Source organism: Gossypium hirsutum, chromosome A12 (genome assembly GCF_007990345.1).
Source record: "Gossypium hirsutum isolate 1008001.06 chromosome A12, Gossypium_hirsutum_v2.1, whole genome shotgun sequence".
Lineage (NCBI taxonomy): Eukaryota > Viridiplantae > Streptophyta > Magnoliopsida > Malvales > Malvaceae > Gossypium > Gossypium hirsutum.
Genome location: NC_053435.1, coordinates 108537996 through 108561731, shown reverse-complemented (window position 1 = coordinate 108561731; position 23736 = coordinate 108537996). Strand labels below are relative to the sequence as shown.

At 33.0% G+C, this 23736-nt stretch overlaps 4 protein-coding genes and 1 pseudogene across 5 annotated transcripts; 2 read left to right on the top strand and 3 right to left on the bottom strand.

The window, feature by feature from the left end:
* Positions 1-1145: 1145 nt before the first annotated feature.
* On the bottom strand, positions 1146-3396 carry LOC107931035 (guanine nucleotide-binding protein subunit beta-like protein). The gene is made up of 2 exons (XM_016862806.2): positions 2431-3396; positions 1146-1435 (listed from the first exon to the last, which is right to left on the bottom strand). The coding sequence occupies exons 1-2, from the start codon at positions 3307-3309 to the stop codon at positions 1334-1336; spliced, it is 981 nt and encodes a 326-aa protein (XP_016718295.1). The 5' UTR covers positions 3310-3396; the 3' UTR covers positions 1146-1333.
* Positions 3397-7111: 3715 nt separating this feature from the next.
* Positions 7112-11694, top strand: LOC107931057 (E3 ubiquitin-protein ligase ORTHRUS 2). The gene is made up of 9 exons (XM_041083821.1): positions 7112-7788; positions 8413-8945; positions 9214-9339; positions 9601-9700; positions 9787-9848; positions 9937-10039; positions 10291-10435; positions 10895-11109; positions 11244-11694. Exons 1-9 carry the CDS (start codon positions 7342-7344, stop codon positions 11481-11483), a joined length of 1971 nt encoding a protein of 656 aa, XP_040939755.1. The 5' UTR covers positions 7112-7341; the 3' UTR covers positions 11484-11694.
* Positions 11695-12856: 1162 nt separating this feature from the next.
* On the bottom strand, positions 12857-18324 carry LOC107931040 (protein SDA1 homolog). Of its 2 annotated transcripts, none has more exons than XM_016862814.2 (15): positions 17729-18324; positions 17454-17630; positions 17229-17353; positions 17005-17143; positions 16562-16711; positions 16422-16475; positions 16082-16177; positions 15938-15997; positions 15750-15824; positions 15616-15669; positions 15317-15418; positions 14592-15224; positions 14342-14440; positions 14138-14245; positions 12857-13399 (listed from the first exon to the last, which is right to left on the bottom strand). In XM_016862814.2, exons 1-15 carry the CDS (start codon positions 18131-18133, stop codon positions 13247-13249), a joined length of 2430 nt encoding a protein of 809 aa, XP_016718303.2. In that variant the 5' UTR covers positions 18134-18324; the 3' UTR covers positions 12857-13246. The 2 variants fall into 2 exon arrangements, with proteins under 2 accessions (XP_016718303.2, XP_040939754.1); XM_041083820.1 differs by having other exon boundaries at positions 17454-17585; positions 17729-18285.
* A 1277-nt stretch (positions 18325-19601) lies between these two features.
* Positions 19602-21067, bottom strand: LOC107930995 (pentatricopeptide repeat-containing protein At4g02750). The gene is made up of 2 exons (XM_041083819.1): positions 20565-21067; positions 19602-20197 (listed from the first exon to the last, which is right to left on the bottom strand). Exons 1-2 carry the CDS (start codon positions 20997-20999, stop codon positions 19772-19774), a joined length of 861 nt encoding a protein of 286 aa, XP_040939753.1. The 5' UTR covers positions 21000-21067; the 3' UTR covers positions 19602-19771.
* A 1119-nt stretch (positions 21068-22186) lies between these two features.
* Positions 22187-23349, top strand: LOC107930956 (mitotic-spindle organizing protein 1B-like; annotated as a pseudogene).
* Positions 23350-23736: the final 387 nt, after the last annotated feature.

Genomic DNA, 23736 nt, shown 5'->3' with positions numbered 1-23736 from the left:
AATTTACAACCAATGTAACACTTAGTTTTAATTGTAAATGTAAATTAAACAAATAATTTTTTACTAGTTCAAACTGTAAATAAAACTCAATTTATCAATAACTAATCAATGGATGATTGGTAGAATTGTTTAGATTTAGGTCGGCTATTTAAAGTCAAAAAAAATTAAATAATGCAAATTATTTATTCGACTTTTTTTATCGGTTGTTAAATATTAATCTTATACTCTACAATTACAATTTTGCCTCAAAAGTTACAAAAATAAATCTGAAATAACCATATTAAAATTGTCTTGCTTACTCTTTAAAAATACATAAATTATTTATGTACATTAAATCATAAAAGAAAAATAATTAGATTACAATTACACAGTTTTTTTTATTATTGCAACAATCGTATTTACTATTGACAACAATAACTAATCGTTTTACTACAATGCTCTTCAAAAGAGATAAACAGTACATCTCATTCTGACATAAAAACCAACTATTGAGAATAAAAAATTAAAGAAGATGTTAACAAAAGGATCAATGTATTCTTTAATCTAATCTAAGGTTAATTGATCAATTTGCATGATCAAAGCTGATGATAGTAAGCTATGTCCTCAATCACGATGTCAAATAAAACTATCCATGGAATCGTGCACCGTGTGAAACAAGACCATCACATTCTTAACCAACTCAGGTTAAGCTCCATCTCGGAACCTTGTGGGGTTAAGTGTAAAGCTACCCGAGGTTGGTGCATCTCATTGGGAAACCCAATATCTTTCTTCAGAGCCGTTTCTTTTGCTCCCCCTACCCCGGCATAGCGCTTTGCTTCCATTTCTTCAGAAGAATCAACTGACTTATCCCTTCTTCAGGAAGCAAAAATAAAGTTGTCTGAAGAAGAGCAAGGCAAACAAAGCATTCTCAAAAGTAAACCAACCCCTTGGACTCCTAACACAAGCCACCTTTATGCTACTTTTACCATGTATTACTTGGTTTACTTATCGACATATATAGGAGCAAGGTAACAAAAAGTGCGATGATTTTCTGAATACTCTTGTGAGATTTAATTCGGTCTCAAAAGCTGCGGCACACATTTTATATAAGGTAACAACTCACGTAAATAAGTAAAATATCTTCTAATGTAACAACCAAACCAAAATAACATAAGAGCATAGGGCTCAATGAAAACCTCCAAACAAAATAAAAGCAATCCTTACAACATTTTAAACAAAATCTTTAAAAAGGTTTGAAAATGCTAAGAGAAGCAACTAAAAGTATCACTACATGTTCCTTAATACTATATGATTACTCATTGGAAGGCACAACATGCATGCATGAATGTTGGTCTTAGTATCGACCAATTCCCCAAACTCTGATTACACCATCTGTATAACCACTAAATAAGGTGCTTCCATCTGCACTCCAGTTCAAGCTTGTGCAGTATATCACCTGCAAATTCCACACACAATAATGGCATTCTTTTAATTGTTTGATTAACATTTGTTTGCATTATAATAAATATAATTCCATCATTCTCCTGACAAATGACAAAGCTAATCGCTGAATTGAGAGAGCCACTCAAAACAGTAATCAGTACGGCAAATAAACCAATATAAACTTAATTAAGACAACTAAAAGGGATTAAAATGATGCAGATTTCAGAGCACAACCTACTCTGGGGTATCATAAAGACAAGTTAAGAACCCCAGCATTTGGCCCATTAGCGAAGGGTGTTCACCCCATACCCAAGCCGAGGGCTCATGGCACAGTAATTGTCAGATAGTAGTGTGTGCATGGAAGCAATTTGCTCCTATCAGTGGTGTGTGAGTTGTACCAAAACATGATAAGTTCAAAGCTTTGAGGCTTACAGCAATAGTATGTGTGGAAACAATAAACTTTACTTAGCAAGATTGTGTTAACAAATGCAGCTTTCATATGAAACATAGACATGCCTAATCACCAAATAACTTCCATTCCACAAACATTACAATTTCTGGAAACAGAATAAGATTCTGGAAAATATAGATGATTTTTTGAAGTACAAATCAATCAACAAAAAAGGGTAACTAAAATTAAAATGCCAGTCTTAATTCATTCGAGGTAAATGGTATTTCACCAAGCAGCTAATAATATATTGTACAGCAAGTTTTAGGATAAATATTCATAGAACAGCTACATTGCTACTAAAGTTTTATGATAAATGGTATTTACCAAGCAGCTAAATTCTATAATCTACATCTTTATAGGTCAAAATACAAAAGCTAATCGGATCCTTGGGATGAAATTGAAATAATAAATAATCATAGTAAAGCTACATTGCCACTAAAGTATCACACAAACTATTTACATTGAAATAAACAAAAACAGATTAACTAGCAAACAAATATAAGCAAATTAAGGGACTTTGAAGAAGTAGTAGTAATAATAATAAAGGATATTATTACCTTCTTCTTGTTTGCATTGTCGGTGACATCAGATTTCTCAGCCTCAGCTTTGAGATCAACCTTCAAGTCTTCCACAATACTCTTACTTTCCAGATCCCAGATCTTGATGCTCTGCTCAGTGGCAGCACAAAGCCAGTACCTGTTGGGGCTAAAGCAAAGCGAATGAATAACAGAACCAGCGTCAAGACTGTAAAGCTTCTTTCCTTCAGCCAAATCCCACAACAAAATAACACCATCTTTTCCGCCACTAGCACACAATGAACCATCAGGTGAAACCGCAACAGTGTTCACATAACCGGAGTGACCGGCCAGTGTGTTGCGAATCTTACAGTTAGTCAAGTTCCAAACCTTCACAGTCTTGTCCCAAGAAGCTGAAACAATGGTAGGCTGCAGATTATTTGGGCTGAAACGAACACAGCTGACCCAATCCGTATGAGCATCACCATCTTGGATCGTGTATTTGCACTCACCAAGAGTGTTCCAGAGCTTAATGCTTCGATCACGAGAAGCCGAAACGATCTGACGATTATCAATTGAAAAAGCAACGGAGAGCACGTCTTTGGTGTGGCCGACAAAACGACGAGCGGAGGTTCCGGCGTTCAAATCCCAAAGACGAAGCTCACCGTCCCAGGAACCGGAGAGAGCGAACTGGGAGTCAGAAGAGAGAACAACGTCTTGAACAAAGTGTGAGTGGCCGGTGAGACGGCGGCGAGCGACACCGTAGGTCTTTTCGTCTTTGGTCAAGTGCCAAAGGATGATGGACTTGTCGCGAGAGGAAGTGACGATCATATCGGAGTTGTCGATGGGAGTGGCGATGGCTGTTACCATGTCAGTGTGGGCTCGCATGGTGCCGCGGAGAACTACTCCCTCGAAAGCCATTTTCGTCGGCGTTTGACGGGCGGCGGCGGCGGTTTAGGGTTTCAGAGGGAAGAAAGTGAAGGCTAAGAAATGTCTGAGAACCGATTATGAGCGAGTATAAGAAGTATATATAGTACCGGTCCATAGGGAATTAGGGCTTTGCAAATTGGAACTTAGTTAGAAAGTTGTGAATTTCTTTAGTTATTCCCTGTAATTTTTAATTTTTTCTAAGTAAATACCCACTTAGTCACTCAAGTATTAGTGTTTGATGTTTATATTTTTATTAATTTAATCCTCATTTTTAAATTTTTAATAAATTTATTCTTCAATACTTACAGATTAACTTCCAACTTAAACTCAATCTAAAGTCTTAAATTAGTATAGATGTAGATGTGTTAAATTTAGCTTCTTTTATTAATTGCTTTTGGGTCTTCAATGTTTCATCCACGTTTAATTTGGTCCCCTAAGTCAATTTGATAATTTTGATTTATATAATTTAATTATTGAAAGGGATAAATAAAAAAATATAAATAAAATTTCAATATGTAATTTGATGTATGAAATTTGATTGCATGCACTTATACACATAAAACTTTGATTATAATTCAAATCTATACAAAACTTTGACTGTGAATCAATTGTACACATTAAAAAAATACATCAATTTATATTTATTTTTATATTAGAGTAAAAGCTCATGTATAATATTGCACATTGCATAAAAAATTTTCTAAAACAAAATGTGATATATGTACACAATAAAATTGTGCAAAATCAATGTTCATGTTTAGCATTACATACTATATCAAGGTTCACGTGTAGTTTATTTTAAATTTCTCCCTCATTGGAAGGGTTAACCTAGTAAACAAGTTGTTCTCGCCTTATTTTCTATCAATAAGGAGTAGGGTTTTTTTTATTTTTATGAACGTATTGTCAAGTTACTCTACTATAAGAATCGTTCAAATCAATCGTCTTATTATTAAATGAATAAATTTAATCACGACAGTAGTAGAAAAACAAAATAAACTTATAGAATTAACATTTGTTGTTTGATATATATATACTTATATGAATGCTTCTTCTTTTTTTCATTCGGGGTTCAATAAAAAATATTTTACAAAAATCATAAAAAAAACTATATAAATATTAACTTTGTTAAAAAATAAATATTTTTTTATTTGTAAATGTTAATTATGTTAAAATTGTCTTACTTATTTCCTTTTACTTATATAATGACTAAACTTATCCATTTAATTATATATGGAGTATTTTGAATTAATCTTTATAATAAAATGACCTACTGTTTTTCATTTGTGGTTCAAACTTCTTTTGGTTGGGTTCAATTGCCAAATTGGGTTTGAGAAAGGTCCATTTGGTATTAGTACCAAGATAGTTGCTTAGGCCTGGTCCAATTTTGAAGGATGAGATTCAAATTTTGTCCAATTTTATTAATATTGGTAAATTATTAACCTATTCAAATAAATAAATAAATTTAAAAATATTATTATTTTATTTATTATATATATCTTTTACTACATATATATTATTTTATTAAATTTTAAAATAAACATCTTAATATTATAATATTGTATATTTATTTCATATAATATAAATGCTATAATATAAAGGAAAAAAATATTATAAACTTGAAGATCAGTTTAATCAAATTGGATCGAGACTTTGAATTTTAGAATCTAAATTTTGCACATATTTTGAAAGTCCTAATTTATTTGTCTAAACTCATTTTATGATCTTAATATTTTTATTTAATTTCGCTCAAATTTTGAATAACCTCCTAACTAGAAAAAATATCTCGACTTTTAAAAAATCTAATTATTTTTTTTGTGTGAAAATCTAGAAAGGTTTTTTTTATCCAGGTAAGAAATGTTGAAAATTAACGTTTTGGATCAAAAGGAATAAATAGTGCGTAAATGAAATATGAGCAAATTATATTAAAGAATGATTTTTTAAAGATATTTATTAGTACTTAATAGTTGCATTAAATTTTAATTAAATTTAAAGTTGAAATAAAATTTTGAATAAGGGAAACTTTATTTAAAAGACGTTGAATTCCTTACTATTCTATGTGAATAGTTAAAAAAAAGGTTATATTAAAATTATTGATAAATGCTTAGAAATATCACACATTTAAAATATATGTACAATTTGTTGTTGTTTACTTACTTTAAATTTTATTTTTTTAGAAACGTTTATGAAAAAATATCTAGAAATTTTATCAAATAATACCTACAAGTCATAAAGCATTTTTCTTTTATAAAAATAAAATCAAAATCCCGATTGATATAAAAGATTGAGAATAAATTCAAATCATGAATGATAGTTTGAATAATTTTAAAAACTAAATAAACTAATTTGAACTGAATTAGGTTGGAGTTCAATTCATGTATGATATTTACATTATATATAAATGTTCAAGTTTAGTCAAACTCAATTTATGAAATTTAAATTTATACTAACTCATTCATATTTATAAATAGTCAATTCAATTGTGTTTAAACGTGTTGCATATTCTAATTCCTATAACATATATTATTTTTAGCTAATATTTAGTTTTTATTAAAATTTTAAATAAAAACCCTATATTTATTTTTCATGTAATATAAGATTGAGAAATAACATTATAAAATTAAAAAAAATAAGATGAGGCTTAAATCTCGTTTATTAAATCCGAAAATTGACTTATATTTTAAATTTTTAAACATAACATTTTTATTAAAATCTTCAAAATTTCAAGTTATTTTATTGACTTAAGTTATCACCAATTTACTAGACTTGTACATGAGTTGATAGGTTTAGTTGACTCAATTTTGAATTACATCATTGAATTAGTCTTAATTTAATTTAAATAAAAAAATTTAATTACAAAATAGGTAAAAATTAACAATAACATAAATATATATTTTTATAATTTATTAATATTTAAACACTAAAACAATGGGTCGGACCAAAAAAAAATCTACATTTAATATATATTTTAAATAAGATCACGGACTGGCCGAACCCGAACCAGTAAGAGCTCTACAGCTAAGTCCTTAAACAGTTATAAATTACACTATTATTAATTTTTTTAATTTTTAATTTTTAATTTATTGTGATCTATTACTTTGTCCAACAACTATACAAGCTACCCCCATAGCATGGCCGAATTTAAAATGGTGGGTGGTTGTTTTCGTGTCTCTAAAGTAACGCCCTTTATTATTATTATAATATTTTATTATATCTCAAGAATGACGAATTAGAATGGTGGTGTTTCACGTGGAAGTCAGACAAGATAATAAGAATTTTTCTAATTTTAGTTAATAATTGAGAGTTGGATTTTTGTTTTAGATATAGAATAATTTTTAAATTTATAACTAGTATTTACATTATTAATGAACTATAAAACGTGAATTAATTACTGAATTCGTTTTAATAAATATATTAAAAAATAAAAAATGGAATGTTTGAGTAAATATATCAAATAAGAAATTAAAATTGAAAGTGTTATTTATTAAATTATTTTATATAAATTTTACTTTTTCTTAAGTCATATTTATCTAATTATTATTATTTTTCAATAAAGGCAAAGTCAAAAGGGTAGAACCTTCATAATTATATATTTATCATCAATTCCGAAGCAGTCCCTCCCTCTGGTCCCGGACAATAAGCAGTTGGATGGTTATTGATATATTTTTCCAAATCAAAATTAAATGAATTATTAAAATATTAAAATGGTTTATTTGTATTTTTGTATGTAGATTATTGAAATTATAAAGCTTTGTTTTATCAGAATTTAAATAGTAATTTTCAAAATTAAAATGGCAGAAACTTAAAAAATGAATCAAGCAAGGTCAATATCGTCAAGCGCAAATTTTCTGTTCCCCTCCATTTTTTGAAATTCAAATTCTTTTTCAATATATGTAAAATATTTCTTTCAACCATTTCTGCCCAATCTCCATCTCTTTTTTTTTTTTTTTTGATTTCTCTCGAAAGTCCCATCACCAAATCCGACGTCTCTTAACGTGCGCATCAACATTTCATTGCTTGTCACTAATGGCGCACGATAGCGTCCAGCTTCCATGCGACGGAGACGGCGCGTGCATGCGCTGCAAGGTCACCCCTCTCGCGGAGGAAACCCTGACTTGTAGCACGTGCGCGACTCCTTGGCACGTGGCTTGCTTGGCTTCTCCTCCCGAAACCCTAGCTTCTACATTGCAATGGCAGTGCCCTGACTGTTCCGGAGATCCTCTTCCTTCTGCTGCGGGCGCCTTAGATGGGACCTCTAGCGAGCTATTCGCAGCGATAAGGGCAATAGAGTCGGATGAATCGTTGACGGAGAAGGAGAAGGCGAGGAAGAGGCAGGAGCTGGTGAGCGGGAGAGTCGAAGAAGATGGGGATAAAGAGAAGAAAGGGAAAGAGAAAGAGAGCTCATTTTTGGACGTTCTTGATGGAAGCTTAAACTGTTCGTTTTGCATGCAGTTACCTGACAGACCTGTTACGGTTCGTTTTTTTTCTTTTGTTTTCCCCCAATGTTATTCTCAGAAATGTTAAGCTCTGCTGAGTTCATTATCGTTTAACGTCCTAGCCCTTTCCCCCCTAGATGGTGCTTTAAATTTAAGCTGTGTTATTTTGATCAAATACATTTATAAAAATCAATTGGTAAAAAGTTAGATGCAAATACGAATGATATTTAACGTAAATATATTTGAAGAAAGGAACAAATAAATGAAAAAAAATATATAGCATGAATCTTATATTGTAGCTTCATAGTATTTTTCTTTTCTGTTCAAAATGTTTCACTTCATGAAACTGAATTACTTGTGAACTTAATTATAGTATGCAGCTTTAAAAGGCCATCTAGTTTGCAATTATAAGTGATGCTATTCTTTTGAGTTACATGTCATATTATGTTTTGGCTATTTAGTTTCAACTAGTTTGTTAATGTTTATAATCAAAAGCGGTTGTTATGTCATTGGAGTCAGATATTTGTTTTCATCTTCAAAGTTGTAAAGGGTTTTAATTTACTTTTGATTTCTTGGCCCTTAATTCCCTTAAGGATGAATAGTTACATTACATGTTTATGCATATAAAATGTTGATATATGTGTAATTCATGTTGCTACAGACACCTTGCGGCCACAATTTCTGCCTTAAATGCTTCCAGAAATGGATAGGGCAAGGGAAGCGTACTTGTGCAAAATGTCGCTCAACAATTCCCCCCAAAATGGCAAGTCAGCCTCGTATTAATTCTACACTTGTATCTGTTATAAGAATGGCAAAGCTATCGAAATCAAATGTAGCTACAGGGCCTATGAAAGTTTACCATTTTGTACAAAATCAAGATCGGCCTGACAAGGCTTTCACTACAGAGAGAGCACAAAAACCTGGAAAAGCTAATGCTGCTAGTGGGAAGATATTTGTGACTGTACCACCTGATCATTTTGGACCAATCACAGCTGAAAATGATCCAGCTAGAAACCAGGGTGTGCTTGTTGGTGAATGTTGGGAAGACAGATTGGAATGCCGGCAATGGGGTGCTCACCTTCCACATGTTGCAGGCATTGCTGGTCAGTCGAACTATGGTGCTCAATCTGTAGCTCTCTCAGGAGGTTATGAGGATGACGAGGATCATGGGGAGTGGTTTCTGTACACAGGAAGGTTTGTTTCAAAAGGTTATACATATGAGTAGCATGCTATCCCATCATTTTCATTGTACATGTTTGTAAAATGAAAGTGCATTGATGACTGTTTAGTCCAGCGGATGTTAATGATTTGTTACTGTTTAATACTTTATTTATTCAAGAACAGTCAGTTACAGAGTGTCAATATTATTATCTTTTTCCTTGTTAGCTGAAGAAGTTTATCTATTGATGTTTTTTCATGTGGCCATTTGACAATTGTTTATATCTCTGGGTGTTGATGGCAGTGGGGGTAGAGATCTCAGTGGAAATAAGCGGACAAACAAGGAACAGTCATTTGATCAAAAATTTGAGAAGATGAATGAGGCTTTGCGAGTAAGCTGCAAAATGGGCTATCCTGTCCGAGTTGTAAGGCAATTCTCATTACATGAAGCTTAACTCTCTTTGTTTCTATAATTGGTTGTCAATATGTGTGCAAAGGGCAATTGAAGCTTCAATAATAGGTTAAAATTTCATTTTTAAGGTTCCAACGGCAATGGGTTTCTTTGTCTTGGTTGTGCCAAATCAATCCATGTTAGATGTTTGCTTCTTGAGTCAACAGTCTTATCATAGAGACCTACTCCAATGAAGCTATTTTTACTTACTAAAAACTTTTGTTTTTTCTTGATGTGTAGGTCTCACAAAGAAAAACGTTCTTCATATGCCCCAGAGAAAGGTGTGAGATATGATGGAATTTACAGAATTGAAAAATGTTGGAGAAAAGTTGGAATACAGGTATCATATATCTATCAGACACATCAAAGTTGCTTGCTACTCAGATCTTTATAGATTAGTTTATTGATAGGATATTCTTTCATCAGGGATTTAAAGTTTGCCGATATTTGTTTGTGAGATGCGACAATGAGCCAGCCCCTTGGACAAGGTTTCTGCCTTTCATATATATATTTGTGGGCTACTGCTCTCCTCTCTTCTTTAGCTCCACTAAGCTTTCTTGAACATTAATAATGTAGTGATGATCATGGAGATCTACCTAGGCCCTTACCAGCCATTCCCGAGCTGAAGAAGGCAACTGATGTATTTGAGAGAAAGGAAAGTCCATCATGGGACTTTGATGTAAGAGATGCAGTTTCTACTGAGATTTCTTTATTTTCATTTTCTTTTCTAATAAGGTTTCATCTGCTAAATAGAATTCAATTTGATGACAAACGTTGTTGTGAGTATTTTGTGTTGGAGAATTCATTTTATCATTTATAACTAGTGGAGTTAAATAGTGAAACACCTCCCTTTTAGAGGTTGGTCTTTGATATCACACCTACAATCTGATTCCTCTTTCCACATGCTTGTGTAATTCTTAATTCAATTAGGAAGAGGACAATCGCTGGAGATGGAAAAAACCACCGCCTCCTAGCAAAAAGCCAGTGAATGCGGCTGATCTCGAAGAAAGGAAAAGGGCAAGGAAAGCTATAAGGCAAGCACATACTACAACTGTAAGAGAAAGACTACTCAAAGGTTGTTCTCTTTTTCCTTCCATAACAGAGTTAATATTTAGTCCCCCTACTATTAAATGGATCAATTTAGTCCCCTTACTATTAAAAAGAATCCAACAAGGCTTAATTGGAATAAAGTTAACATTTTACCATTTAACAGAGTTAATATTTCTAAAGTTTTGATTCTTCTGTAATGGAATTTTTTTGTTTGCAATTTAACTACAATTGAAAAAAAATAATTTTGAAGTTATTTTTTATACAGTAAATGTTAACCATGTTACAATTTAAACTGATTTGATTCTTTTTAATAGTATAGGGACTAAATTGTTCTATAGAATAATAGAGGGAATAATTTAATCTAGTCCCTATGATACAGCGACCTCCTAGGTACTTTAACTGTAAATAAAATATATGCTTAATACGTATTTATTCATCTCTCCCGAAAGCTTTCTTACTGATTTGTGGTATGCTTTATGTGCAGAGTTTAGTTGTCTAATCTGTCGGCAAGTTATGAATCTTCCAGTTACAACTCCTTGTGCCCACAACTTCTGCAAATCTTGTTTTGAAGCTGCATTTTCTGGTAAGACTGCTATTCGAGAGAGAAGCAAAGGTGGCCGGACACTTAGATCACAAAAAAATGTGCTCCATTGTCCTTCTTGCCCAACCGATATCTCTGATTTTCTTCAAAACCTTCAGGTGTGTCATGTTATTTGCAGAAATGTTTTGCTTTCAGAAAAAAAGTTGCTTGAAAATAGATTATAAGGTTACTTGCTGGACAATTCTACTATCTTCAGTTGGTTGTAACTAAGTTTACGGAACTAATGTGTTAGGTCAACCGAGAACTAATGGGTGTGATAGAGTCACTGAAGCAAAAGAGTGAGGAGAATCAGGACGCTGTTGAAGAGTTGAGTGAGGAACAGGTGGACGAGTCAGAGGAAAATGCAGACATAGGTTCTGGTGACAGTGAAACTGCCCAGAAAACCAAGAATCCTCCTCCCGATTCTGATCAGAAAAGAACTAGCAAGAGGATGAAAGTGGATACGACTCAAGTAGTAGCTGACTGTGAATGACTCTCTGTCACATACCTTCCAGGTGCAATCGTCTGACGTTGAACTTGAATGACCTGTTTTGTTTTTCTGGGTTTACTTTTCATTTTGTGCTGAAAATTGTATCAGTTTTTAGTTTTATGCTTGTGGATCAATTCCACAGTTCTTTTATTGGTGCAGAACAATTCAATTTAGATCATTGAAGCTTTCTATGGATCATAAAAAAAATTCCCTCCTTTTAGTAGTTTTTGATGTGGCAATCAAGGTTGTTTGAATTTGGCTAGAATAGCGGGTCATATTGATTGAATTGGGAATCAGACGCAATATCGGTTTAGAGAAAGAGTATTGACTCAATTGATCTAAGAATCAATACGGGATGATTGAATTAAATTTTTAATATTGATTTATTTAAAATTGGTTAAACCAGCTTTACTGACGAATTGATAGTTTGTCAGTTTGATCATCGGTAAATGTCTTTTGTATGGTAACTGTCTTATTATCCTAAAATTGCCAGTTGAACAGAAAGAATGGTACATGCAGGTTGAGAATGATGACATCATTCAATATTGTTTGTGGAGTTTTTTTCTTCGTTACTGGTCGACAGATAAGAATTCACTTGTACCATGTGAAAAAAGAAAACATAGCCATTCGAAGTTTGACAATTGACTAAAATGTATTTGTATTTTGTATATCTTAGTGGAATAAAAAATTCAACAAGTGAGTTCAGGATATTGTCATTTGTACTTTTGAGTATAATAAAATAAAAACAATTATTTTATACATAGTGAAAGATATTGAATTCATTAAAATTTATATGTATAATGCAAGAAAATACAAAAGAATCGATGTAAATAAATTTGTTTTTACAAATGCCGGTTCATCTTTCTGACAAATTTAAATGCAATTAGGCATTATTCGATCCAACTCCATGTCTAGTCAAATCAACCAATCTTTTACCCAATTAGGTAAACTGGTTTCCTGTGTTGCGCGTGCACCACTCTAATGCTGGGCCCTCTTCCCTTTCTATCAATGAATACCTGGGATCGCTAGCCCATTCAAACCACCCTCAAATGCCCAATTTTCTCTCAAAGCTGAATTCTCATCTTTTCCAATTTCGATCTCTGTTCTTTTATATTATTTATTTATAATGCTCGTATAAGTAAAACTTCGGAAAAGATATCAAAATAATATATTTTTAATAATTTTTTACTGTAATAATAAGGGATGATATTTATTTACCAAAATAATATTTAATCAATTTAACTATCTTATATATTATAAAATCCAGATATGTCAAATAATTTTAAAAAATATTAAATATTAAATCAATTAAAGAATTTTAATAATCCAACAACATAAACATATTAATCAAAAGAAAATATAAAATGCATAAGCAATTACCAGAAAAAAAATATACATATCGCATTATCATGCAGTAACAAAGTCAAAATTTCTGTTTTAATATCCATTTCAACACAATGTCAAGTTACAAGAAAAAACCTCTACCGTAACATGTTCTCAAAAAGGAAAGATATAAATAAAACTGTTAAACATTTGTACTTTTATTGAACTGGTCAAGCTTTTATCTTTAAAAAAAAACCAACTCAACTGCCAATTCAATTGATTTTTTCACCAATTCAATCAGTTTGTATCGATTCATGGTTCAACCAATCCAGTGCCATTCTCCAAACCGATACACAGCCAAATCCAGTACCAACCAATCCAGCTCAAACATCATTGCATTCCTGTGTTGGATGGAAATAGTATGAATGTTACAAATAATGTTGTCATTGCTTCCAAGCTTTCTTCCCACGGAACTGTTTGCCAGAACGTGACTTCTTCTTATTTTTCTCTTGTCGAGATCTTTGAGCTTTGGCTTTCTTCGCAGCAAGCGGCATATACTTCTTGTGATCTTTCTGACGGTTGCTTAAACCACCAGTCTGCATACACAAGTCCAACACGAAAAGGAAACAAAACAAATAGTTAACAGACTAGCACCATTAGTAAATCCAAGCTTTTTCTCTTTCTACCAGACTTATCCTCTTACAGGTGAACTAATATTTCTAAAACTAATACCAACATCTAAATGGATAGTGCATATCATGTCAAGGAAAGGTTAATTTCTACAATTAGTCACTGTACTTCTATTTGACCAATTTTAGTCTTTATACTTTTTCGATTTTAAAATTTTAATCTTGACTCAAAGAGTCAGTCAAATCTGTTTGATTAAATTTAATTACTAGTCTTGTACCATGCATATAGTTGTGGTTATATATTCTCTTATTGGATCATTCTAAATTCCTATACTTTATCGAATTTTAAAATTTCAGTCTTGACAGAAATTATAGTCGTTAATCCATTAATTAGATTTTAGTGAGTAATATGTGAAAATAACAAGCTAACATGACATTACACATGATGATATGTTTGCTGCATCAAATTTTAAAAATAGCAGAACTTAATGAATTCAATGGTTATTGATTGGTAAGGACTGAAATTTTATAATTCGAAAAGTATAGGGATTAAAAATGACCAAATTAAAGGATAGTGACTAAATGCATAACTTTCATAAAGTACAGAGACTAATAACAGAATTTATCCTTAAGGAAATCTAAATGGACAAAACGTTCAAACCCCAAAAGCATAAAAAGCATAAGTTGTAAAAGCAACCAAAATACCTTTTTCTGTTTGATGGCAGTTCGAGCCTGGTACTGCCCTCTGTCTTCCCTGCCTGCTTTTACCAATGCTAGCCTTTCCTCCTTGCTAAGCCTGAGTCGGACATGGGCCTAAGTAGAATGCATAGAACTTTGTGAATACACGTTTATAGGAACAGTAATTGACTCGGAAAAGTATATTTATCGGTTAAGACAGAGAATACATACTTCAAGCTTTGAGGGATCTACTCGTTTGAAACTTAGTTGATCAGAACTTGGAATCTTAAACCCTTGTTGAGCCAAAGCAGTTTTTGCTTCCTTCTTAGCCTAATAAGATAAATGAAAGCCCCCAAAAGATGAGTTTACCATGTCTGAAACTTTGTCTTGAAGTATATTTCTTACAATAGAAAGTGTAATAAATCAATCTGCACAAGGTGTAAACTTGATCTTTAGGTTCGTTAGAACGTACTTAACATACCTTTAGTTTCTTGATCCTTTGGAAATGCTCATCAGAGAGAATACCATCCACTGAGTCTGATGAAGCATGGCTCGTCTTTGCCTCTGCCAACCTTTTTAAAGCTCGAAGACTTGTATCAGCAGCAATAAGTTGACCCTCGAAATCAGACAATTTTCTCTTACTTGCCTTGGTCTTTTGATCTTCATTTCCACCATCTCCAGCACTGTCACCTGCTTTAGAAGAACCACTAACTTCTTCAGTATAATCATCCTCTTCAGTTTCCAACTCCTCTGTATCGCCCTTATCCTCATCATCACTGTCATCCTCATTGGCATCATCAATGTCACTCTCGTATTCATCAACACTGTCATTCTCATCACCTTCTTCATCCAATACATCTTCATCCTCACTCCCATCATTTGCAGTATACTGGCTTTCTTCATCATCATTGTCTTCATTGCCATCATCAGAACTAATAGATACAGCCTCATCTCCACTTTCATCATCCTCACTGCCACCAATGTCATCGTCTTGTTCCAATAGTTCAATGTCAGGGACATTGCTAAGGACATTGACTTCTCCATATGACTTTGGTTTTGCCTTAGGGTCCATTGGACGGCCTCGGTCCTTCTTAACCAGCAGTGATGGGCAAACCTGAGAATAAAACAAGAGGAGAAACATGCAGTAGTCAAGGTACAAGAAGAAACAAAGCAGAAGTATAGGAAGACCTAAAGACAAATATATACCTCTCTAAACAAAGTAATGAGCGAGCGAGCTGCAGCTGAAACTGCCTTCTCATGTGACTTTTTATACAATACGAGATCTTGTAGCAAATCTTCAGTCATCAACTAGTACCAAGAAATAAATGATTAGTCTTAAAAGATTTTAAGCAATATAGTCTGCATAAGTGAATGCACTAATGAAATAAAACAGTAACTTATAGCGATTAATTCATTTTAAAGGGATTTATAAGGTCAATTTCATATTTTGTATGTGCATGTGGTTGGGGGGCTGAATTCAGAAACCAAATGACATAGATAGTTACCAAAGGCATGCGCAGGCATATTTCCCTTATCACATTCAGTCCAACAGCAATGGCCTAAAACATGAAGCAAATATTTGATCAATCAGTAAAAGGAAAAATGGTATATAAAGCAGCTTTTAAGCAACAATCAATACCTCTGGGCGTGAACGATCATGAACAAATTGGTTTACTATTTGTTTGAACAATGGCTCAACTGCATCAGGAGGAACCTGCTTAAACAAGATTCAATTGGTGGCAGGAAACCAGAGAAAGCTAATGTACGAAGAGAATAAAAAACAGTAGTTAAAATGATGCATTCAAACTATCAAATCGAAAACCATACCATATCGTGGCAGGCCTGAACCGCTGCTGCAAGTAAATTAGTGATATCTTTCTGATGAGGCTGCAGAAGAAGAATATATTTGGCACATATTAACAAGAGCAAGTCTTATGTTTATAATAGAACACTTGAATATAGATAATATACCTGAACATATCTTTGAAGAAAAGGGTAGAAATTTAATAATATCAGACGGTGAAGGCCAACTGTTCTAGCAATTACTTTCAACATCATCATTTTAACCTGAAGTTAAAGAAAGGAGGAAATCGAAATTAGTGAGGCATTAAGAGGTAATTAACAGGTCAAAGCAAACTACACGTAAGCGTAACTAAAACTTTTATAACCTGAAGTCAGGCGTTCAATTCACAAGGAAATATGTAAAATAATAGAAAAAACACTAAACAGTATCATTGCTACAGAAGGTTGAATCTGCCACGTGGGGCAGTGTAAAATCTTCCAAATTAGAAACATCAGGAAAAGCATTCACCTCAAATCGTTCATTGCAGGTTTGAAGGCGAGAAAAAAGCTTTTCTACAAATCCCTGGGTGCAAAACAGAATTTTATGATTTCTACAAAAGACATTATTACAGCAAATGTGATAAATAAGGTGTTAGAAGAGGGTTTAACCTGTGCATCTTTCAGATGATAAAGGGGTGAATAATAACTACAATTGCTACTTTCTGATGACAGGCGTTGCTGCCTTTTCATGCTACGAATAGCACGCTGTAGTTTCGCTTTCTTTTTCTTCTTGCTAGCAGCTGTACCCTTATGGTGTGCCTGTAAATTCATTAAAACCAACCATATATATTGTGATCTAAAGAAAAACAGCAAGCAACTAGAATTCTTAAAAGGAAAAAACCAGCTAAGCATGGAAATTCCATACATCAGCCGTGTATATATATATGTATTTTTCAATTACCAAAAACTTATTTGTTTTATCCTATAGCTACCAAAGCCAAGAGTATTTTAAGCAAGGAACAAGGAAACATTACTTAGCTGGCACTAATAACAAAAAATGAGAGTGGATCAAAGAAAAAAAAAATTGAAAATGAATCAGAGGATGAAATAACCTTGTAAACTGTCTCTTTGCTGATAACAACGTGGGGATTTTGTGTCATTTCATCTTCACTACTTAAATCATCTGAATCCTCATCATCATTTTCAATCTTCTCATAATCAAGGAGAAAAGAGAGCACAGCAATCATTATTCTGCAAAACCAAATACAAACAATTTACTCACTAAACACTCAACAGCATAAACAACAACTATTAACCATACAAAAATCATACATACCTAGAAGATGAATGAAAACATGCCATACAAATTGCATTTGCTGTCCTTTCATCAAACCAAACCTTTCTTCGATGAAGTTCACATAAAGTAATTAGAGACCTTTTCGCTTTTGCTTCATCATCTTGCTGTAATAAAAATAAGAAATATTTTTAAAAAATAAGCCAACATTCTAAATCAGGTAAACTACTATTCCAATGGCTTTGTTAACTGGAATTGTTCAAAGACCTGCAATAAGCCAAACAAGATATTCTGAAGGGAGCGATTCTTGGCCTCATTCTTATGATTCTTGTTCATTCTTCTAATGCTATGAACAACATGAGAAAATGCTAATTTCCTCAAATTCCTATCATCTAGTGTCTGCAATTCCATGAACAACGATAAAGTGTCCTTTATATCAATAATCTGCCAAATACCAAAATTCAAAACTTGTAGTTAAATTCAAAACATCCAAGAATAATGCCCAATTGAGCTTTCACAACGAACTAATTTTTCGTAGTCACCTTCCGGTTAACGAGGAGAATGACGGCTTGAGTGGCATGGAATCTAAGCCCTGACGGAAGAGTCCTTGCAGATGATTTCAGAAACGCTGCGAGATCGGAAGGGAACTCAGCGAGCTGCTTGGGATAGAACGGCGTGACATGGGCCAAGAACATGGCACGGTCACTGAGGTCCTTAGCCACAGTTGGGTCAGCACCGACGCCACTGATGGAGGAGAAATTCAGAGCCGCTTGCTGTTGAAATAGCTCAAGAGCGGAATAGAATTGATTGCGGATGAGATGGAGCTCCGTTTCATAGCCTTCCGGATCAGTTTTCATTTTGGATTGGAGGGATGGGAGGCTCAGCTTCTCTGAGCTCCGACCCGATGCAGAGAGAGGCTCCGCTGAGCCACTGACCATTGAAACCATTGATTGAAGTTGATTTTCCCAATTCTGTTTCTAGGGTTGTGGGAACTGAACGCTAAAACCCTAAAATATAACAGGATTACTTAGTTTAGACGGCAACCGGCAATTACAGGAGCAGCAAAGAAACAAATCAGTAAAAGATCTAAAAGAATGATGATGTGATGTGCCCTAACCCTAAGAACCCAAATTTCTTGGACTAAGATTGGGTCTAAATTGTAAAACTAGTAACGGCTAATGGACATGGGCCAAGATTTAAAAAGGGATAAATTTATAATTTATACATGAACTTTGGTTTAATGTACAATTTGATACATAAATTTTGATTTGGTGTAATTATTCACATGAAACTCGAATTTTAGTTTATATGTATACATGAAAATTTGAATTTGAGTCAATTGTATGCATTTAAAGAAATTAACACATAAATTTGTTTTAAAATCGAATTAATATAATTGTTTGTGTATGTAATATATAAATGGAAAATAGTGTTAATTTGATAACATCGTTAGTGATTTTGTGAAAATTAAATCAAATCAAGTTTTTTTGTATAAAATCTCCCAAAATCAAAGTTCATGTATGACGTTGCACATTGGATCAAAATGACAGCAAAACTTGAGCTAATCTGTTCCGAATGGAATGGATTTTTTCTTTTGAAAAGTGGATGTGGGGTGGGATGCAATTTTTTAGGAGAGAGTGGGTATAGAGTGGTTATGGTAATTGCTTGATTTATCCCACCCCACTTCACTATACGAAATTGCTATATTATCATTGTACATATATAATTATTAAAAAGGTAAAAGTGTAATAATATGTAATAAAATATTCATATTTTTATGCTTAAATATTTACTTCCATTTAAAAAATTAAAAATATTAAAAATAAATAGCGAAAATTCAATTGAAGTGGGTTAGGTTTGGATGCATCAACATTCACGAACGTAGTAGTGGTTTTCGAGATTCTACATTCATAGTGAAGTAAAACAATTGGTGTTGTAAATTGTAAAGTATGACAATTGTGGAGTGATGATAAATTTAACAACATTTGCCCCACCCTACTTCACTCCATTGTCATTCTTACATAGTGAGAAGATGAAGGCTGAGCATGAACAACTAGATAGAAGTGCCACTTGAGACTTCGAGGTGAGAAGAAGAAATTAAAAAAGAAAAAAAATACTACTTATGGGATTGATGTTTGTTTTAAGGTTTTGCTTTTTTAGATTCTTACATTTCTTTTATTTGGATAAGAGTAAACTCTATAGAAGATCACCTAAATTTAATAAATTTTCATTTTAAACACAAAAAAATGTTTATATTTTAAGCATCATTGTTTAAATCATTTTAAGCACTCTAGACAAAAATCCAAGATGAGATTCCAACTCATTTTTTTTCTATTTTCCACGTAGGATGTCTATAATTAATAAATAATTTTTATAATTTTCACGACTTTTTAAATTAGCATCTATTTTAAACCCAAAGCATAAATTTAAAGGTGCCTAGAATGAAAATTTATGAAAATTGGATGACTAAAGGTGTAGTTTATTATTTTATTTAAATTAGCACTTATTTGGTCATTTTTAGTTATAATATTTATTGAATTTGAAATTTCAATCTTGACTCAAACTGAAAATGTATGGATCTTGTTCTAGACCTCAAGCCAACTACACCCTGGTGCTATCTCCACGCCGGTATCCCTGATTTTCAATCGCGCCTTACTAACATCATCCCATCTACCAGAAGCTGGATATAAATTTGAGAGAAGAACACACCTTCCTGCATTCTCAGTTTCCATTTCGAAAATCATATCCGCAGCCATTTCAGCTAATTTGGTATTGCCATGAATTCTGCTTGCACCAAGTAAAGCACGCCATGTTGCTGCATCTGGTTCAAAGGGCATGTTTCTGATCAACTTCTGGGCCTCATCCAATCGATCAGCTCGGCCAAGAAGATCAACCATGCAATTATAGTGTTGTAAAATTGCTGTTTTACCATAATCTTGGTTCATCGAGTAGAAATATTCCATGCCCCTATCCACTAAGCCAGCATGACAACAAGCTGACAGTAGTCCGACCTGAAACAATAAACTACACGAGTAAAAAACTACGAACTATATGACGTAGAAGAAAATATTCCACATTTAAAGAGTTTTCTCGATTGCCTCTCCTAGACGAAGGTTGCCATAGAAAATCGAAACAGTATTGCATCAGATTAAAACATTCCTTTCATTTCTGAGAAGATAAGCCGTTTTAACACTCATCTCAGCTAAACCTCAAGTTAACCACTAGGGTAGGACATGTGATTCTTTTTTTAAATGCTATTTTTGGGGCATGGTTGACACCATATCTTGAGTGTGGAATATGTTTAAGGAAATGAATTAATAACATATGGCCAGAGTATTTCCAATAGCAGGTTAAATTTTAAAATTAATTAATAATTACCATAGTTGTATCGTCTGGTTTGAAACCAGCAGCCTTCATTGACTCGAAAATCTTTAGGGCCTCTTTACCAAATCCATGTATTGCATAACCAGAAATCATTGTATTCCACGAGAAAATGTCCTTCTCCATTATCTCTTCAAATGCACTACAAGCTTCTTCTATGACTCCACACTTGCAGTACATTAAAAGCAGGGTATTTCCAACAAAGGACCCACTTTCATATCCTGCCTTGACCAGCTGCCCATGCAACTGCATCCCCAATTCTAAAGCAGCAATATGCGCACACGTGCTCAAGGCAGATGCAAATGATGACCTATTCAACCTTTCTCCGTCTCTTTTCATGTCCACGAAAAGGCGTAAAGCCTTTTCACTATAACCAATTTGAGCATACTCAGCAATCATTGCTGCCCAAGAAACAGGATTACGTCGAGGCATTCGATCAAAAAAGTCCCTAGCATGAGCTATCTCACCACTCCGAGCCTACCCCCTGATCATTGTATTCCAGGTAGTGACATCTCGAAATGGCATTTTGTCAAACAATTTCCTAGCCATGTCCATTCTCTTACATTGTACATAGCCTGCAATCATTGCATTCCATGAAACAATATTCTTTTGTGGCATTTGCTCAAAAGTTTCCCTAGCTTCATCAACCTGTCCATTCTGCACATAACCAGACACCATCGCTGTCCATGTAAATACATCTTAAACCGGAGATTCATTAAACAATCTCCTAGTTTCTTCAATCTCATCATTTTGTGCATAAAGTGAATGTTTAGTTGGGATGATAATTTTTTTTTTATGAAAATAGAATACAAAATTTTATCCTAAGAGCCAATTTTCCCCGATTTAAAAAGAAGCAACAATTGAATTTTTTTTGTTACCATGGTAGAAGAGAAGAGCAGAATGACAAAGAAAAAGAAAAAGAATGCCTACAATAAACAAATAAAGAAATATAAGAATGTCTTTTTTGTCTGTCATGGAAAAACATGAAAAGAAACCATCATTTTGCAAAAAATAAAAGGACCAATGGTTTTTTTTTTTTTTTCAATTCAAGAATTAATATGATGCATTGGTTGTGATTATTTCTAGTGGCGAATATAAGGGGGGAGCTGGCAGTGGCCCTGGCCCCCCCCTAAATTGGAAAATTTATGTTTAGGCCCTTAAATTTTTCTTAAAATTTTAAATTAGTAAATGTAAAATTGTAATTTGCCCCCCCTAAAATTATAAAAATTCTATTTAATCATTTAAAAATTATAAATATATAGACTATAAAAAATTAAAATTTCATTCGACCTTCCTAAAAATTTGTTCTGGCTTCGCCCCTAATTATTTCGGAAAATCAAATAAATATTTTTCATTAATTAATTTAGAAAATTCAATTAATTAAATTTATTTAATAAAAAATTAATTAATTTACTTGGCTGAAGATTCACTTCTGCATTTGGAGTGTCGAATTATAACATTTCAAATATAAATGATTAAAATATAACATGAGACAAATAAAAATAACTATTTTAGTAGTTTATCCATATATTTATTTTGTAGTTTCTTTTACATCTGTTAATTAATATTGTTGCATGGCATTTACAAACAAAGATCATTTATTTCATTCTTACCATTTTTCTAATAGATCCAAAAATTTAAATCCCAACTAATCCAACGTTAAGGAACTTTGCTTAGTGGGCTTGAACGAAATCCAAAATGCTTTTCAAGATTATATAATTTCGTGAGAAATTCACAAAAAAAAAATGCAAAACAACTCGAAAACGCTCTCACATCTCTCTTAACTCTTATTTCCAAGATCTCTCGAGGTTAGGATTTTTTTTTCTTTATTTGTTTGATTATTTTAAATAAATTTATGAATGGAAACAATATTCATAATATTTTCAATGTAAGGAATGATTTTAGCTGAAAATTGTTTTGCCTTTTTCTTTCTGTTCTTCGACGCGTGTAACTGATTTGAGGGCTCTTTTAGATGATTTATGGATGAATTTCTGATTATTGCTTATTATCTTTGCTAAACATAGTTGTTTGGTTCATGGTTGGATAGTGGGAATTTCGATTTTATATATACTTCGGGGATTATTTGATGATTATTATTTGATGATTTCATGTGGTTTTGTCTATTAATTTGTATTCAATTAAAGCCATTTTAAAATCTGTTTTAGTTCTCGAATAATTTCATGAGCTGCATTTATTAATGTATCTGTTAGTTTGTTGTTAAATATGTATTTGTAAATTTGCTGAATCAAGCATAATTATCTGAAGGTTTCTTTTCCCCTTTTTTGTACCTGTTGTGTTATGGATCCAGAAGCTGCACGAACTGCCCGAGAATCCCTAGATCTGGCATTTCACATGTCAAATATTCTTGATACAGGTCTCGATTCATTGCTCTCTGTGATTTGGGTTTAAACCCTGAGGCTTTGGCTGCTGTTGTCAAGGAACTTCAGAGAGAACCTCCACCATCAACCCTGTTGTCATCTTCTTCATCACAAGTACCTTAACTTCGGATTTTGGTATTTTCTAGTAAACTTACGAGTAATGCCCTAGAAGTTTGAGTTTTAATTTGTTTTGATGGAAAACTTTCTTAGGTTTTCACCTCTCGAGCACGATTGTGCTTAGTCTCTGCATCTAATTCAATGGTACATACTATGTGTGATCAATTATATTCACTCTGGTGAACCGTCTTTTCTTCTTTATCTTGGAGTTTATGAATTTGTTGCCGGATGTTGTATTTGGTGTGGGATTTCTTTGAATGGGATGCTATAGTGTATTTTCATTAAAAGAATGTTTAAACTCTCGTCCCATACTCTCTGTTTGCTGAGCATAGCTGGGTTTATTTAATTTTTAGAATTTTCTAACTGCTGACATGCCATTGATCAAGGAGGAAGGAGAGGACCTATGTAGAAAGAAAATAATCACCGAACAATATAGCTCTCAAAAACTTTTTAAGATATTTGGTTATTTTTAGCTTTCATTTTTGCATTTTTGAGATAATTTTCTCCAGTTTTCATCATTGGTGTCACTAAAAGTATCTTTACTATCATGGTCCACAATTGAGTGTCTTTAATTCTTCTCTTCTTCCGGGGAAAGTTGTTTAGTGCCTATTCTTTACAGTAATATCCCACTTATTATATAAAAGCAGTGGTGATTAATCTCATTGAAAATCTAT